Source organism: Leuresthes tenuis, unplaced genomic scaffold, assembly GCF_036924035.1.
Source record: "Leuresthes tenuis unplaced genomic scaffold, fLeuTen1.0.hap1 SCAF_14, whole genome shotgun sequence".
Lineage (NCBI taxonomy): Eukaryota > Metazoa > Chordata > Actinopteri > Atheriniformes > Atherinopsidae > Leuresthes > Leuresthes tenuis.
The window spans coordinates 9,918,873-9,935,197 of record NW_027325368.1 but is presented as its reverse complement, the minus strand read 5'-3'; the positions used below and the strand labels follow the sequence as shown (position 1 = coordinate 9,935,197).

The following is a 16,325-nucleotide window of genomic DNA, read 5'->3' as shown; positions in this document are numbered from 1 at the left end:
GCATCACAGCAGGCTGTAAACCTAAGTCTGTGTTTTTAGTAAACATGTGTCAGCTCAGAGAGACGCAGGAACCTGATCTGCCTGTCATTTATGCTTATGTTGCACGTAGACTGCTGCTGTTTGCTGTATTGATGTCAAGTATTCATAGCAGACATGCATCAGACTGTCTCTAATGTGCAAACACAAGAGCATTAATTACAAATTAATTCATGTTTAATGGGTAAATATCATTAGAGTTGTTGCTTCTGATTGTGTGTGGAGCCCTGAAACTGGTCCTAGCGCTTAATTAATAATAATAAACACTTAATCAATATTAATATGTACAGTACTTTCTGTTCTCTAATGTTTTCTGTTACATGCTGAATATAAATAGAGCTCTAACATGTTTTTTTGTTTAAACCAACATCTTTGTAGGTTTGGTAAAAGATTTGATTTACACACACTATAACATTTTCAATTACTGCCACATTGTTCATGTAGATGTATACAGATTTGGGGATATTGGAGATGCATGTTAACTTATCTTTCCAACACATATATATTTATCATTAGATTTCTATTTTACAATATTGTAAATTGTAATGGTTTCTGTTAAGAAAAAACTAATAAAAAATAGGCCCCCATCTGGTTTATGGGGCATTTTAGACTATCTATTTAAAATTAAAGTTGAGCTTCTGTGTAAAATGTGAATAAAAACTAATAAATATCAATCTAAAATCAGTATTTCATCCAGTTCGAGTTTCATACTGAAACTGTATGGAAGCATTTTGACAAATACATTCATGTAAATGCTCTATAGAATCATTTGGTGTGTTTTATTTTTCTGGGAGTGCAGAGAAAAGCCATTATGATAAACCAGATTTGCTCTACTACAAATTTCCTGCACTATAATTTATTTATATTATCATCCAAACAATTGCAATCATCATATTTTAAACTGCTAATCACAGGAAGACGACCTCAGACCACAAAATTTGACATTATCTGCTGTCTGGTGTTAATGTAGCTGCATGTCTCTGCAGGTATGTAGTTAATGTTGAGCACTGTCGATCTAAAGCCCGTTATTAAAGCAGAAACAATTTTCTGCCCTTTTGCCAGTTTCCTGCTCTGCAATTTAAAGTCTTTTAGTGGCATTACCATAATTACATGCTGTCAACAGCTGCACTTATTCTGAAGAGAAGGTCAAGCTGCAAGAGGGGAAGATTTTAGGTAGAATTGTATTTTTGTGCATCGAGTTTTGAATCAGCTCACCTGATTTGTGCCCCAGAAGTTTTCAACAATTCCATTTTAATCTAGAAATGTTGGCTCAAATCTGGCAATATTTGACTTGTTATTCTCGTGGCCTCGTGTTCTGACCCGCTGATCTCAAATCGCACCTCTTGGCTCATTCTGACAATAAATCTGAAGTCGTAAAAGTGGCTTTAGTTGCTTTTAATTACTTTTCCAGACATGCTCCAAGAACAACTCTATCTAAACTCTAAATAAAAGTATTGTGTGAGTGTGTGTTTTGTCAGTTTATGTCAGCTCTGTTGCGTGCTTACTGACCCATTGGTGGCTCGTCGTGGCCCAGCACTCTGTGGCTGTAGTGGTGTTTTAGCAGCGCTCCGAGCATCTCGGGGCTCATCTCAGCCTCCCTCCGCAGTGACACGTTAGGAGCCACCATCTTATCGTATGTGTACATGTAGTAACTGAGGGAGAGAAGTCCAGAGAGAAAGACGTCATTTTATAACATTTCTCATAATAAATTGTGCTGTCTTGCTAATAATGTCAATTCTGAGCATCTGCTCTGTTGCTTTAGTTATGTGATCATGGGCTCTGTTTTTGTGGGAAAGGTCACAAAATGTGACGCATTATGCACAACACAGAGCAGTGTACAATAACTTATATGACCCTTTACATGACACAAGAGAAACAGAGCAAAACAACAATCATTGTTTAGCGCCTGTTTTAGCTCAAAGAAATGGGTGCATCTGACAGCGGGAGCTGAAAACACAGAGTGGAATATGGATATTTCTTATCATGTGTTTACAGGATCTCAGTTTAAACAGACCTTCGGCTTATCGCAAATTTTCAGGTAGTGGTTACAACCGAGAGAGAGATACTGCCTGGAGATGCTCTGAAGCCACTACGCCAACACTTTGTGTTTATTCCTGGCTTCGTGGCAGGAAAGGGAGCAGAGGAGAGGAGCTTTGAACCCCTCCCCCACCAACAGGCCCCTCCAGACAGCGCTGAGGCTGGAGCACTGAACTAGGTTAAGCCTGACAGCTCAGTGGGACACTGCGTGAAAAGCTACAGCACTACCAACCGAGCCCTTCTTCCTCTTCTCTGCTCTGCTCGCCTGAGTGGGAATCTCAGACTCGTTCACATGAAACAAGTCAGAAGTGATTGAATAATGTAAGCCCTTCTCGTATTAGACACGTGTACCACTAATGGATGTGTGTAGCAACCCAAATACGACTGTTACTGCCGTAGATGTCCAGAGTGATGTCCCACTGTAGCAGGGCATTTCAGTATTACTCGTGCTACAAAGCAAAACACATTCTCCATACTGATCTGCACAAGACTGAACTGGTTTAAAAGTGGAGTTGTTGCGTGATGGTGGCAGGTGACCCGGGCTATAATCCCCATCGGTTTGTCTGGTCTGATGTCTGAGAGCTTCCTCACAGTATGTCTATGGCAGTCACATGTAGCAACGGTATCATAAACCATCTAATTCCAGGATTTAATCTGGGTCAGATTACTGTGTTTGCTACACAAGAGCCATATCCAAACAAAAGCTGGTGTAGCCTGAGGAGGGACAGAAGGGAAATCAAGGAGCCAGAGGAGAGGAGGCACATGTGAAGAAAAGTAGAGGAAAAGGAGTAGATGAGGCATGAAAGCAGGCTTGAAATTAAACTAAAGTCAAACAGAAACTTAACATTTCTTCATGGTTACTTCACTACAGCAGAAGCGTAAAAAGAACAGACAACAGCATATGGCACAAAGATTCAACTGCAGGAAAATACATACAAAAGCAGGCCAATTGATATGGTTTCTGGTATTCATACCAGCTGGAATTAAGATTTAATACTCTCTTAAATGCTACTGGTCTGCTTTTTCAACATCACTCAAATATAAAATAATGCTGAAAGACAACAAAGGCTGAATAAAACAAAATACAGGTTTAGATATTTAGTCATATGCTCTCAATGCTGATTCAAATATAAGGAATTTGAGAATCTTTAAGTTGGGGTGGGTTGTTGAATAAAATGGGAAATCTGAAGAAAGTGAGAGCCAATCATCAGAGTTTAGAGAAAGTATAACTTGAAATGAATTTTCTTAGATTAACACGTTGAGAACTGAGGCGCCCTTTAAACGTGGCACACTCAAATGTTTTATCAGACAACAGTTAATCAAGAAAACAGATTAAGCGATGAAAAAAGAAAAGATTGAGGCCTTTGTTCAAAGAAATGTATTTTCTTCTGTTGACGGACAGAAAATTAGGTCATTCTTAGCTGCAAACTTCTAATTGCACATCACCGTTGATGCACTACGCAGGTAAGGTGTAGTACCTGGGATGGACCAGGGTGGGGTGTCCTGGCTCCTCCTTGATGTCCGTGAAAAGACGGTTGAACACCAAAGTGGGCGGTGATGGTTTCCCCTGTGGGCAAAAAACACACGTATCACACCCAACACAATCCCAATGTGTATTCAGGCACCTGTAATGTGCTGGTTAAAGTCTTCTTACGGAGACACTCGAATGCACATAAAACACACACATGCATAAACATGAAAGCATGGAGAGAAACTGCAGGGGGATGTGGGAATGTGGTGCGCTGCACACAGCGCTCTTGGAGCCATAATCTAATAAAGCTAATATATGCACATATACATGTGAGATGTGAGAGAGGGATCATCCACCAGGCATCAGCTGAGACACAGTGCATGTATGTATACGTGCATGACTCAGAGGAGAAGATAATCGTGATAAAGAGCTTCTTCCCTGCATGTTAACTTGGCTGTGTGCAGTGGGGAGGGGGTGAAGGGCAGAGCCGTTCAACAGATGCATGATTCTATTTCCTGACAAGACGGAGGGGAGAGGCGTGCGGCTATGAATGGGTAAGCAGGGGGCGTGTCGGGGAGTGGGGGTGGGGCTGGTGACCCTGAGAGCTGACCTGTCTGTAGAGGAGGGGGAGACGAGTGGTGAAAGGTGACAAGGAGACGCGTGCGTGCATACAAGGAGGGGAAACAATGACTGACCTTTCTCGCGGGATCAGCTTCAGTCAGTTTGTCGTTAGCAGAGCAGAGATCCACAGACTTCCTCAGCTGGCTCTCCTCTTCCTCTCCTGCCTTCTGAAATACATGAAGAGACATACGGGGGTTGAATTAAGAGGCAAGAAACACAAGTAGTGGTACAGGAAATGGAGCACAAGATAGATTTGTTATGATTCTCCCAACAATTAAAATAACCGAGTCCGTCGAGAAGCGTGGGAATAAGAAGAGGGCAGAAGTGAGGAAAAGAATTACAACTGGCATGCAGTCAGAGGTGAAGGGGAGAGACAAATGGCATTTAAAATATAAGAAAAAGAGACATCCAAGAGAGAAAGTGCAAACTAATGGCTTTAAAAGTGAGCAGCAGTTAGTGAGGTATGGCCTGAGCTGGCTGTGATTCAGTGCCGTAGAAATGGAAGGCAGCGGGAAAAGACTAGATGAGAAAAGCCTATGAATAAAACAAGAAAAAGCCATGATGATAGTCAACATGGCTTGTTTTTATGTGCCTCTGATTGATTCTTTGGCGTATACGCAACACAGTTCCACCTCTCACTAAGCGTACAGATGCACATTTGTGTGTCTGAATGTGACAGAGTCACTGCATCTTTTTCTTGAGCGCGTGAGTGTTTTCTGTAAATGCTGCTGCTTTTCTCCATGTGTGTATGCATGTCTTTACGAGCAAATACAGGGCACGCTCAGCAAGAGGCCACAAGATGACAGAGTTGATGCTTCTCTGTGGCAGACGGACCTCAAAACACACACACTTTGTACCAAACTGACAGGTAGCATTGGCACCAGAGGAACGAGAGCCTCCAGCATCACAATACGAGCTGCTAGGTAGCCCACAGCAACAGACACAGAGTGGATGAAGGAGGGAGACGGAGAGAGGAGAGGAGTTGGGAGGAAAAGGAGACACTTGGGAAGAGAATAGGAGAGAGAATCCAATGAAAGTATAAAAGCAGTGAACGGACGAAAAGAGAAAGAAGAGATGGAGGCTGTAGAAAGCATCAATAATTGACTTAGTAGCCTTTTAAAGCCATCTATAAAAATGTATCCACACACACACACATATACAGTCGAACACAGTGAATAGTAAAAAGGCAGCCTTTCATCAGCTGGACTCAAGGATTTTCCTCTGCACTGTACTGGTTGAAGGATGCTGTCATTATCAGACCTAAACAGCCTCTGAACAATATGAGCATATGATTGTGACAGCTTGGTATTAGCAGCTTATTATTTATAGGAGCTATAGACCCAGCAGCAGCAGTTTTTTGGGGGTTTTTTTTAAGCTCAATACATGATTTTTTACTGAAATCAGAAATGTTCTTTAAAGATTTTGTCACATTTAGCCACATATGCCTTTATAATCACTGCCCAGTATCTTTATCAGTGCATTCCAAACTATTTTCAGTGAAATTAAGTATACAACTGAACTGAAAATGTTTCATTGTTTTACATTAGTGCAAATGGAAAATCTTTGGCTTTGGATGGTGCAGACACCATTCAACCAATTTTGACGACTCTATCTAAGGTTCTGGGAGATCTGATGGAAACTGAGGATCAAACATTTACTGAAGAAATTAAAACAATCTGCTGTTGAAACCCTGCTTTTGTATTTGATTTGTGCTCCACGTGTATGGTATTGTCCCTTATTTACAGGAGTATGGTTGAATAATTATATATATGCAAATGTCTGGAGACATATGCAGAGCCAGGGGTGTCTCTGTGTTTAGACAGAAGGGGGCTCGTCCGTTTACAAATGCTTGTGGATGGTGATTTTTCTTCTTTTTTTTTTTTCCCCTCTCTCTTCAGAAGGCAGCACTGCAGCACTGAGAGGAGGGAGGGGGGGAGCGAAGGGCTCTGAGAGGGAGGGTGGGATGATGGGGCAGAGACGAGATAGAGGGAAGGAGGGGAATAAGGAAGGAGAGTTGACAGAAACAACAAAAAAGCCTCTGCAGTGGTGTGTGTGCCAGGTCTTTGTTGGCTGGATTCCCTCAAGTATAAAGGTTGTGTGTGCGCACATGTGTGTTGGAGACACTCCTAACTAGATTCACCTATTTTGTGTGTGTGTGTTTGTGCACTAGTCCAAACCGACACCAGAGCATCCAGATCAAGATCAAACCATATGACTTTATTGGAGGGCGATGGGACTGGTTGGGGGTTAAGATCTGCTTTTCTGGTTCAGACAGAAGGATAAGTATGATAGGAAGAGAAAGAGATGCAGCCTGCACCCGGGTCCCCCCCGTCTCTCCCCGTAATTCCTACTCACCTGACAGTTGACAGCTTAACGCCCACACACACCCCTGCTGATTACAACTACTGCTCTGTGCTCTATGTTCCTTAATGAGTGTGTGCGGGTGCAAACGTTTGCACATTTCAACACAACTGTTTTCCTCTCCTATCTTCCCACCCCCACCTTAATTTATTAACGCACACCCACACACACTAGGCTACTACTCACTCCTAATCTGCAGTAATGAAGCACCTCTCTTATCTGGGCTGCTCCTGCGACACACAAGTAGCACACACAAACAGCCCTTAACCCCCGTACGTCTCCAGCCCTTTGTCGGGCTGAGGCTCGCCTTATGACAATGTGGATTAGCATTCCACACACTCGCTCAGCTGAACTCTGCCCTGTTGTTCCTAATCACCAGCAGTCTGCCTGCTGCCGCAACTACACACTTGCAGCGCAATGAAACGCACTGCTCTAGAGACACACAGCCATGTGAACTCCCACAATGACCCATTTCCAGAGCCTCAGCTCAGTCCTCCATCCGTTAGCGCACGTGACATTTCTGCAACAGACGCACTAATGTAGCGGCAAGTGCTCCTTGTTTCTGCTTTTTTCTTCCCGGTGGTGTTAAACCCAGCATTTACTCGTGCTACTGTACCACATATGCATAACTTTGGGTTCTGTGCATTACCACGCACAACTTGACAAACAGGCAGAGAGTCAAAGCGTTTCAGCTTCGTGTTTCTGCTGTGAGCGACATCTGTGCGTCCTACAGCAAAGCACGAACATCTAACTTATACCGGAGGCTCGCATTGTCGTGTATGCTGGAATATTTTTAATAATGAAATTTCAAGCTTGTGTACTTTGAAATTTATTGAGGGTTTTTTTTTTGTGTATATTTTAGACCAAAAATGTGATTCGGCGAGGAGCACCAGATTCCATAATTGGCTGTGCTAGCAGTGCACCAGCATTATCATTCAATATGCTGACTTCTGCTTTAGGTGACCGCTTTTAACTTCACAAAAAGTTGACAGCCATCCAATTTCTTTGTTGCAGAAGACTGCATATGATCTAAGTGTTAGCTCTCAGGCTGCTCAGCCTTGCCGATACCAAGGAGGAGGCTAGTTTCTACTCTACGCTAAGTATACTCTTGGTGTGATTTATACATTCTTCTGCTTAAGGCGAACGTGCCATCGACACAGACTGACACACTGCCACACAGAGCGCAAGCAAGTCTGAGGTCAAGCTCCTCTCCTCTCCAGTCACGTGGACCCTCCAGATGACTGCTGTCTCGGTGCTACAGACGAGCACACACTCAAAGTTACTCTTGGCTATAAATACACATGCCGTCTCCTTACATGCATAATAAAACAAATACGCAGCTCCTGCCACACACACACACACACACAGACACACACACACAGACACGCATAAGCTGAAGTGCTGCAATTTCCATGGAGCAAATGTTCAATTATTTAAGATGGAAATGTGCAACTTTTTTAACAAAATTAGCAAGAATTATTTCCTACAGGCTCCTTAGAATATATTTTCTCAGTTGACTTTGTTTATTATCAGAGAACGGGCCAAATAGCAAATCTTATCTAGGGCATAGTAAAGAATGCACAAGCCTTATTCTGACCTTTAATCCCATAACAGCAGGGCTGTGTGTTTGTGTTGTTAAAATCTCCTCCGTACACTCAAACACTTACACTGTTTGGCACAATCATACCCACATCTGTTCAAATCAGTGGCTTGGTGTTAAAACTGAAACAAACCCCAGGAAGGCAGCACAATCTGGAGGGTTTCCCAAATGTACAAGTGTCACCCACCTATTCCCCCACCCACTACTGTCGACCATTCGTGTGCCTGGCATTCAGGAGGGAGACGGATAGCAGCGGGCTTTTTCAATCTGCCACAGACAGTGAGGGAGGAATGGAGGATCACACGCTCTGAGACGCTCACTACAACGTCAGTCACACCCTGTCTGTTTCTAGACCACATCCTGTACTGCTGCAGTCATCAACTGTGTCAACGATCAGTTTGAAGATATACAGATACTTCCTGGTTAAAAGGTGTGAAAAGATCATACTCAAGGATGGATTGACACAGATGTCTCCTAAGTCGCTGTTTCCTCAAAGACCAAAAATAAGTTGATATAAGTAGCACAGCCTTTTGCTTGCAGTGAAGAGCTAAGAGAAAGTAGCGCTCGTCTTTTGGATGCTGGTTCTGGTTTTACCGGGGCCCAGTGCTCAGAGTTCCCACCTGGCTCACCACACAGAGACACTGGAGGCTTTTATATGGAGGTCTTAATCCAATAAGCCATTTATCCATGGACTGGGAGCCACACTTTGTCTCAGCAGCCAAATCAATAAAGACCCACAGGGGAACCAGGCAGTAAAGTGGAGCAATTAAAGGAATATACTTTTCTTCTTTCTTCTTTTTTTTCGTATAGACTCTCTGATGAACCCTTTAAAATTAGAAGAGTGCACTTCATTATAGCTCTACATGTTCAGTTGTTGACAAATTCTTTTGAGCTTCAGTAAAATTGTGAAAAAAAGCCACAAAAGAACATCTACATCTATGGTGGTCTTGCTTAATGTTCATGCTATGAAGATTACTCAACTTATTTATCTTCCGCTTCAGCCTTGCACAACGAGATAAGAGGTAATAAAACACAGAAGGTCGTGGGTGAGGACAGCTCTGACAGGTGGACGGTTAGACAAACAGGTGACTGAGAGAAACAGGAAATGAAAAAAAAATAAAAAGAATCGGCAGATAGCCAAGACAAATAAGGAGACAAACAGACAACATGTGACTGTCTGCGCCTTCCCCCAGACACACACATCTGTTCCTCCCTGTTTCCAAATACAAAGATCAGAGCCAGACGAACACACTGATAACCATCAGCCAGTTTAGTCATGCCAGAGTCACGCACACACACACACGCACACAGGAGGCAGATTAGGACAGGTTTATTCCCAACTTAACTTGGCTTCGGGACTCGAGTACATTTTTGCGCCACATGGGCAATAAGTCTAGACAGTCGAACATGCACAATCAACTCCACCCCCCTCACTGCCACAGTGTTGAGCTCCCTCCACAGCTAGAGTTCCAGTCAGCCATTTTACAATCCACACAACACGGGCTTGACAGCTACAACCGATGGGACCTGATGGAGACACAGTTCATGGGATTCTATGGCAGAAAATGAAGCCAGTTATAAAAGCGGGAGTGTAGAATCTCCCCCTAATAAAGGCACAATCTACTGTCCAGCTACTGCAGGTTTATGGCAGACAGGGGTTTAATTTAGAAACCGACATCAGTATTTCTGGAGGATCCTTCACATAAAAGACGCCTCTTTATACTCTCTCGATCAATTTTTCTATTCATCTCCCTCTCTAGCTCCTCTGTTTCTCATGTTTCACAGTCGAATCCCAGGCGGCTTCCAGTCTACGTTTGCTGCAGTGTATGTGGAAGGTTGTAATGATGTTACCTCATGAATGGACAAATTGTCTGACTGGAATTAGGTAGGCTGCTCAGGCTAAAGTAATCCCCCACATCTCACATACACTGTCTATGACACGGAATATTTTATAGGTAGTGACAGATAAATACTGCTGAAACTGATAAATTCTACTTTGACTTTCTGGAAAGAAATACAACTGAATTATGCCACAGTTCAAATCACATAGCTTTACCCAAGAGCAAATATGATTTAGCCTTGTGACAACCAGCTTGAACCAGTTTCATGACTAGTTCAGGGAAATTCTATTAAAATCAATGACATCTAACCAAGGTAGGTCATTAGATTAATACAAAGCCTTACAGCTGGTTAACACCTACATATATTTTACAAAGTAAGTGTGTTTGACTGTGAAAGGCAGTTAAAAATCATCCATGCGATAATGAGGATACTATCTTAATGTACTGCAAAATTTGCAGTTCGCTGTCTCCAGCAGAGCAACTCAGTGTGTGTGCTCCATTTCCCTCCGCCGGTGCCCCCTTGGAACATTAATTACTGAAGCTGCTGGGGCTCACCTATATGAGGGAACCAGGCCATGAGACAGAGAGACACATGCACACAAAGATGCACACACATGAGTAAACAGACATCCCATCAAACAGCGGCTCCATCAAAGAGCAATGTGGGAGGATGACGCAGTTTACCACAAGCAAACAAATACAGACACGAGTAGACACACTTCATGCTCCCAGGAGGGCACAAATCGACAGAGAACGAGGCCAGTGGGCCCTTGTCTTGTCTGTGGATGACTGTACTCATCATCTGCGCTTCATCTGGGCCACTGTGTGTATGTGTGTGATTTACTGTATCTAAAACCTGATAGAGAAACTCTCCACAAAAACTTGGGATGATGTTTGAATGCACATGACAGGTTCAAAACTGCAGGTAGGAGCAGTTATGCACACGCCGCTGCCACCACCAAAACACAAGTCAGACACGCAGTTTTCTATACACGGGAACTTGGCTTACTATTCGAATGGATGAAACAACTCAGAGTGCTTAGAGACAAGAGGGGAGTGAGAGAGTTGCAGAGAGGACGAGCGTTGCTAAGCAGACTGAAAGCTGAGAGAGGCTGTCAGCCAGCCAGCAATGCACTGCTATCACTACAGAGAGAGAAAACACAAAATGGAGACACAGCCCGACCTGCTTTCTTTGCAATAAATTACACAGCATCCAATAAAATGCCTCAAAATACAGGCTGATGTCTGCTTCAAACAGCAACTTAGTTGCTTGATGTGCTTAACAGCAGCGAGCAGCAATGAATCATTTATCTAATGTAATCTATCACTATATGACATGTCTTGAGTTATTTTATCTATGTGTCTCTTCCTCGGGGTGTTGAAATATTTTTACTATGAGAGTTTAAGTTTCTTTACAGGACCTTATGTAAGGTCACCTTTCTACGATTTGTTTACTTCTTCCTCAGCACAGGAACACCGTTCTGCTGTAATATGGAATACTGCAGTAAATGTCAGAGCTCGGTTGGCTGTCACTGTCTGCGATGAGGCCAGAGGGGCACAGAGGAGGGGAAAAGAAGGAAGGGTTAGGATGGGGGGGGGGGGGACAGACCAGCGATAAAGTCAGAGTGCAACAAAGAGAAAACTCCACCTGGCCAAAATGCCCCGCAGGGTCAAATCTATCACAGACACATGGAAGGAGAGGCAGTTAAATCCAAACAGGCCCTGGGTTCTCTGACTGTTCTGCAGGGAGCTCAGTTCTCATTCATATTACATGCAGGAGCTTGTTTGAAGCCTTCACTGCTCCTCTCTGCGCGGGCAGCTTGGCTTTGCCTTCTCGGCCCCTGGGGCTTTACTGTCTCCCTGTTGCGCACAAACGCACACACACAGCTACCATAATGCAAATCCATCAGCTGCCATGTCACCATCTATCATTTTCAAAGCAGTTTTCTGACAAGCAGCCACGCCTACTTACAGACATCTGATCAGGAGAATCCACTCCTTACTTTTATTTCTAATCCTCCTAAATGTGCATCACAACAAAAACTCAAAAGTTCATCTGTGACTGAAACGCTCAGTCAACTTGGTCATCAGACTCACAGGCTCGTGTTAACATCTGGGGCGAGTCTAACAACAGCCCAGGCACAGCGCAGTTGGGTTTGGTAAATCTGATTACGGTTGAGTCAGAGCTTTAAGTGAACACACCTGGGCGAAGATCAAACTGACTGAGTGAAAAACCAGGACGGTGATAAATCTTTGTCCTGGCTCCACTGTGACGCTGATGAGTGGAGAGCAGACCGCAGGACGGATAGAGCGCTGTGACTCACGCTGCAGGACAGGGCTGTCGTGGTGAGGGAAGGAAGTGGTTGGTGGTGGTTGTGATTTGTTTGTGTGTCTGACTGCCTGACCCTTTGACTGCTTTTAAGCCGTCACTGCAGACTGTGACAGTATCCTCTGCTGCTGTTGTCATCTCTCTAATAAGAGATGTCATCAAAGCTTAGGTCAGGATTTTGAGCACGTCTAACAACACAGGGACAAAACTCCAAGTCCAAGAGTAACTTTTGGACTTTTATCAGGAGCACTGCTCTACTGGGTAGAAAATGACGGACGCTGGTTGCCCGCCAAAGCAGCTGACAGAAAAGGCAACCCTGCCAAAATTTTGCATCATGAGACTGAAGGCTAAATTTCTTCCCTCCACATGAGTCACTCTTACAAAGAGCTGCTATGCATATGGCCTCATTTGGGATCAGGATGTGTCTCAGCCAGTTAATTTTGATGATGATGACAAATAAAATGTCTGGCTCTACAAAGTGCACATGTCATAGGAACTGGCTAAACTGTAGCCAGACAATGAACCACAAGGCACAATGACCACATGCTCCGAAAGATAAAAATCAAGGACAAAAAGGCTCTGAAGGCCAAGTCTCCCCAGCAGCGAGGCTGTTGAACTACAATTCGCTTCAAAGTGTAAAACTTTGGGGCAGTTTGGAAATAGACTTATCTATTAGCTTGAATGTATGAATGCATCCACCGGTTTCAATACATCCAACCATTAATCAGGCTTTCATAGCTGAAACATACTCAAAAGAACAACATTTTACCTACGAAAGCTGTTAATTAATTGCATCTGGAAGTCAACAACTGCAATAATTGTCTGCTGCTTAGTTTATTTGCTGTAAAGAGTTAAGGGACCACTGAGGATCCAGAGGGAAATCCAGATGCAGAAGTCTTCTATTTACAGGATCTAGACGAGTTGGTATGACCCCTTGAGGGATATGAAGCAAAGAAGACGGTATGTTTGCATGTGTGCGTCTGCCTTAGGAAATATCAGCAAGATGGATGAGTCCCAAGAGCGGCGTCACTGCAGGTGGGAATAACACTGAGATAAACACATCAGCATTTGATAAAGCAGAGACAGAAAGAGACGGAGGAGCAGGCAAAGGGAAAAAAATGCCACTTGTTTCACCCTCATTTATGTAGTCTGCTTCCTCGTTACCAACTTTACAGTTCTGCCTTGAGCAACATCACTCAGGCCCCTGGTGAGATAAGGATTTACAGGATATAGAAACTGCCAGTGTGTTTGAAGTTAGTGGAGCAAAGGTGAGGCTGAAAAATTATAGACTTAACAGGGGCACGTAATCCAAGCTTAGCAAGTCTACATCTTGGGAGTTTTGCTGTGCTCTCCGTTTTTGTTTGGTCTCTGGGCTTCGGGTCAAAACTGGCGACAGGTCATGGCAGCGCTTAACCTGGCTGCCACCGTGTGCTGCTGAGCATGTGTGGTCGTTTGACAAAAGAATGTGGACAACTAATCTCAAACGACAAAAGAAGAATTACTTCCATATGGAAATCATGAGCCATTATCAAAAAGGCAAATAAATTACCAGACAAATGGAGAGAAGGGATTTGTGTAATAGTGCTGCTTTCCCATGTTTGAAACATGCATAATTGATCAATGTAGTAGCTGGGTTTAATGTGCTGTGTGGTGGCCCAGTGGGAACCCATGAAATGCCTTAGATATCCTGTGCTTATCTCCTTGTCTGAGAAACTGTGGAAGAAAATATGAAAAGGGGAGTTTAAGTCTCTGTATGTTGTATATGTGGCTCTCCTATGGAAAGCACTGTCTCTGGGTTCCTCCATTTATATCTTCATTATATCTTCATTAATCACCATTCCCACAGGGAAAGTGGCACAGAGCAGCCTTTCAAATGCAAACGCACTCTCTCTGCTTGCACACAACATACACAAGTTGGCAGTCCCCAACAGCCCCTTTACAGTATACCTCCCAGTACACCATGCCCCCAGCGCACACACAACCTGCTCTTCTGATTGTCTTCCAGCGAGACAAGACAGTGGATAGTTATTCTTCTCATCAACACATCCATTAATTAATAGCAAGACTCCCCCATAATTCCAGTCTCATGTAAAACAAGCTGGGGAAAGCAAGTCAGACAAGTTGCGATTCAAGCCTCTTTTCTCTTCCAACAGCCTTGTTCGGACTCGTAGCCTATTATATACCCCACTTGTTTCACTTGTTCTCACCCTCATTTTCCACTGAAGCAACAAACTGGTCTGCTACCCTGAGGGTGACAGGCAGATAGCAGCGAACATGCAAATAGGCTGTCAGGCCAGGGCACTTTTGAAGCCTCCAGGACATGTAGCTGGGAGGAGCTTGGCCAGTGTGTTTAGTCTATGTGACTGTTGGAAGACGTGGCAGTAGCTCCTGTGTACCCAAACAGACCCCTCTCTGCTGCTTGCCTCTATGCACAGCTCACGTCACTCCCATGGCGGGTTAGGGTTAGGTGCTGAGGTGGGAAAAGGGTCCAACAGAGGAGACAGTAAAAACTAACAAGCTGCAACTGAGGTGGGAAACGATCACCTGCAGCCCAACAGTGCACCTGTAATATGGAGAGGCCATGTAGAGGATGGGCTATGAGCTGATGCAAAACTAATGCAAGTGGTGGAATGAACTGTGACCAAGGCCTGTGACCATGTGACACCTAAAACCTGAGTATCAACATTCTTATCTGTTTAAGACAAAGAGTGAGAATTAATGACTTTGGCATTCCTCCAGTAAGCTGCAATGCTATTACAGCTCTATAACACTGGCACTGACCTGATGGTGACATACCAGAGGCCCCTCGGCACAGCCCCTCCTACTTTGTGGGGCCCCACACAGCTCTTTACAACAAGCAGCAAACACTAGCTGAGGCGTAGCTCGTTGTGCACTGTGAACATGAACACTCTCTCCAAACTACATACAGGCATCATGGACTGTAGGTTACTCTGGGCCACCGTTCAAAGGGGCTGCTGTGTATTCAGTATGAGTGACTAATTGTTCTTTGGAAAACGCACAGACATAGAAATATGTGTATGGGTGTCTCGGGCTGGGGTGAATGTAAACTAGGGAAATGCAAGCAAGAGGGCATGTGATTGATCAACCAAGAGGGCTGTTATAGGATAGATTTGTGGTTCAGCTCAGGTCTCATGGAGGTTAATTTTCAACTCCAGGGAAAGGAGAGCTGGGCCCCAAGCCCCTATTAACAGCCTCATAGTTCCAGACAAGGCCAGTCTCATGGAAGACCACCAAAGTGTAGGACAGAAACAACATCCTGAACTTGTAACAGCCCCAACCAAGACTTGTTTGGGTCCACTTCCTCGTCTTAGCTCATCAGCTCAGCTGCATTCCCTGGAGATGACCGTACCTTTTCATGTCAGCTCTGCACAACTTCAGCTTGACTGAGGTTTAAAAGTAAGGTGAACGACAGCACAAGCAGAAGTGAGGTTCATTTGGGAGATTAGTGTGCATGTCCGAACATAGACGGGAACTTATGTAACAGGGGTTGCAACCACTATAAATGAGTCTCCTCATTTCACTCTCCTGTTTCCTCCTTCCCCTGTTGGTTACTGTATTCAGTGTCCATGTCAACAGTGACTTGTAACATCCATCAAAGCTGGAGACCCAATCAATAGCCACTGGCCTTTCCACTTATATGCCTCACCGACGCACGCAAGTGGCCTTATTACTTATGTAACAATCAACCTATCAGATCATTTGGCTGCTTACTCTGTTACTGTTTGCTGATTGGGGCCTGGGAGGGGGAAAATGGGCAAAAATAAGTAAAGTCAGATTTAGAAGAAGGAGACGATGATGAGCAAAAGATTGCATTGAAAAGCAGACTGAAGTTCATAAGTCAAGACATGCGAGGGCCTAAACTTAATAGAAGAAAGCCGACTGAAGATGAATGTCAAGATAGACGTAGTTGAAGGAGAGAAAGATACCAAATGCAGCGCCGTGAATGATTAGTATGTCTGCCAAAATCCAATTAGACACAGCCTAAGAGAATGACTGACAAGCAGACAG

At 44.0% G+C, this 16,325-nt stretch overlaps 1 protein-coding gene across 1 annotated transcript in view; it reads right to left on the bottom strand.

The window, feature by feature from the left end:
- The window catches only part of skila (SKI-like proto-oncogene a), a 30,125-nt gene that overhangs the window by 6,902 nt on the left and 6,898 nt on the right, over nucleotides 1–16,325 (bottom strand). The window contains exons 3-5 of the mRNA XM_072363029.1: nucleotides 4,240–4,332; nucleotides 3,552–3,640; nucleotides 1,546–1,688 (exon numbers count right to left, since the gene is read on the bottom strand). Of these exons, the coding sequence (XP_072219130.1) occupies nucleotides 1,546–1,688; nucleotides 3,552–3,640; nucleotides 4,240–4,332 (325 nt within the window). The remainder of the gene's footprint in view (nucleotides 1–1,545; nucleotides 1,689–3,551; nucleotides 3,641–4,239; nucleotides 4,333–16,325) is intronic.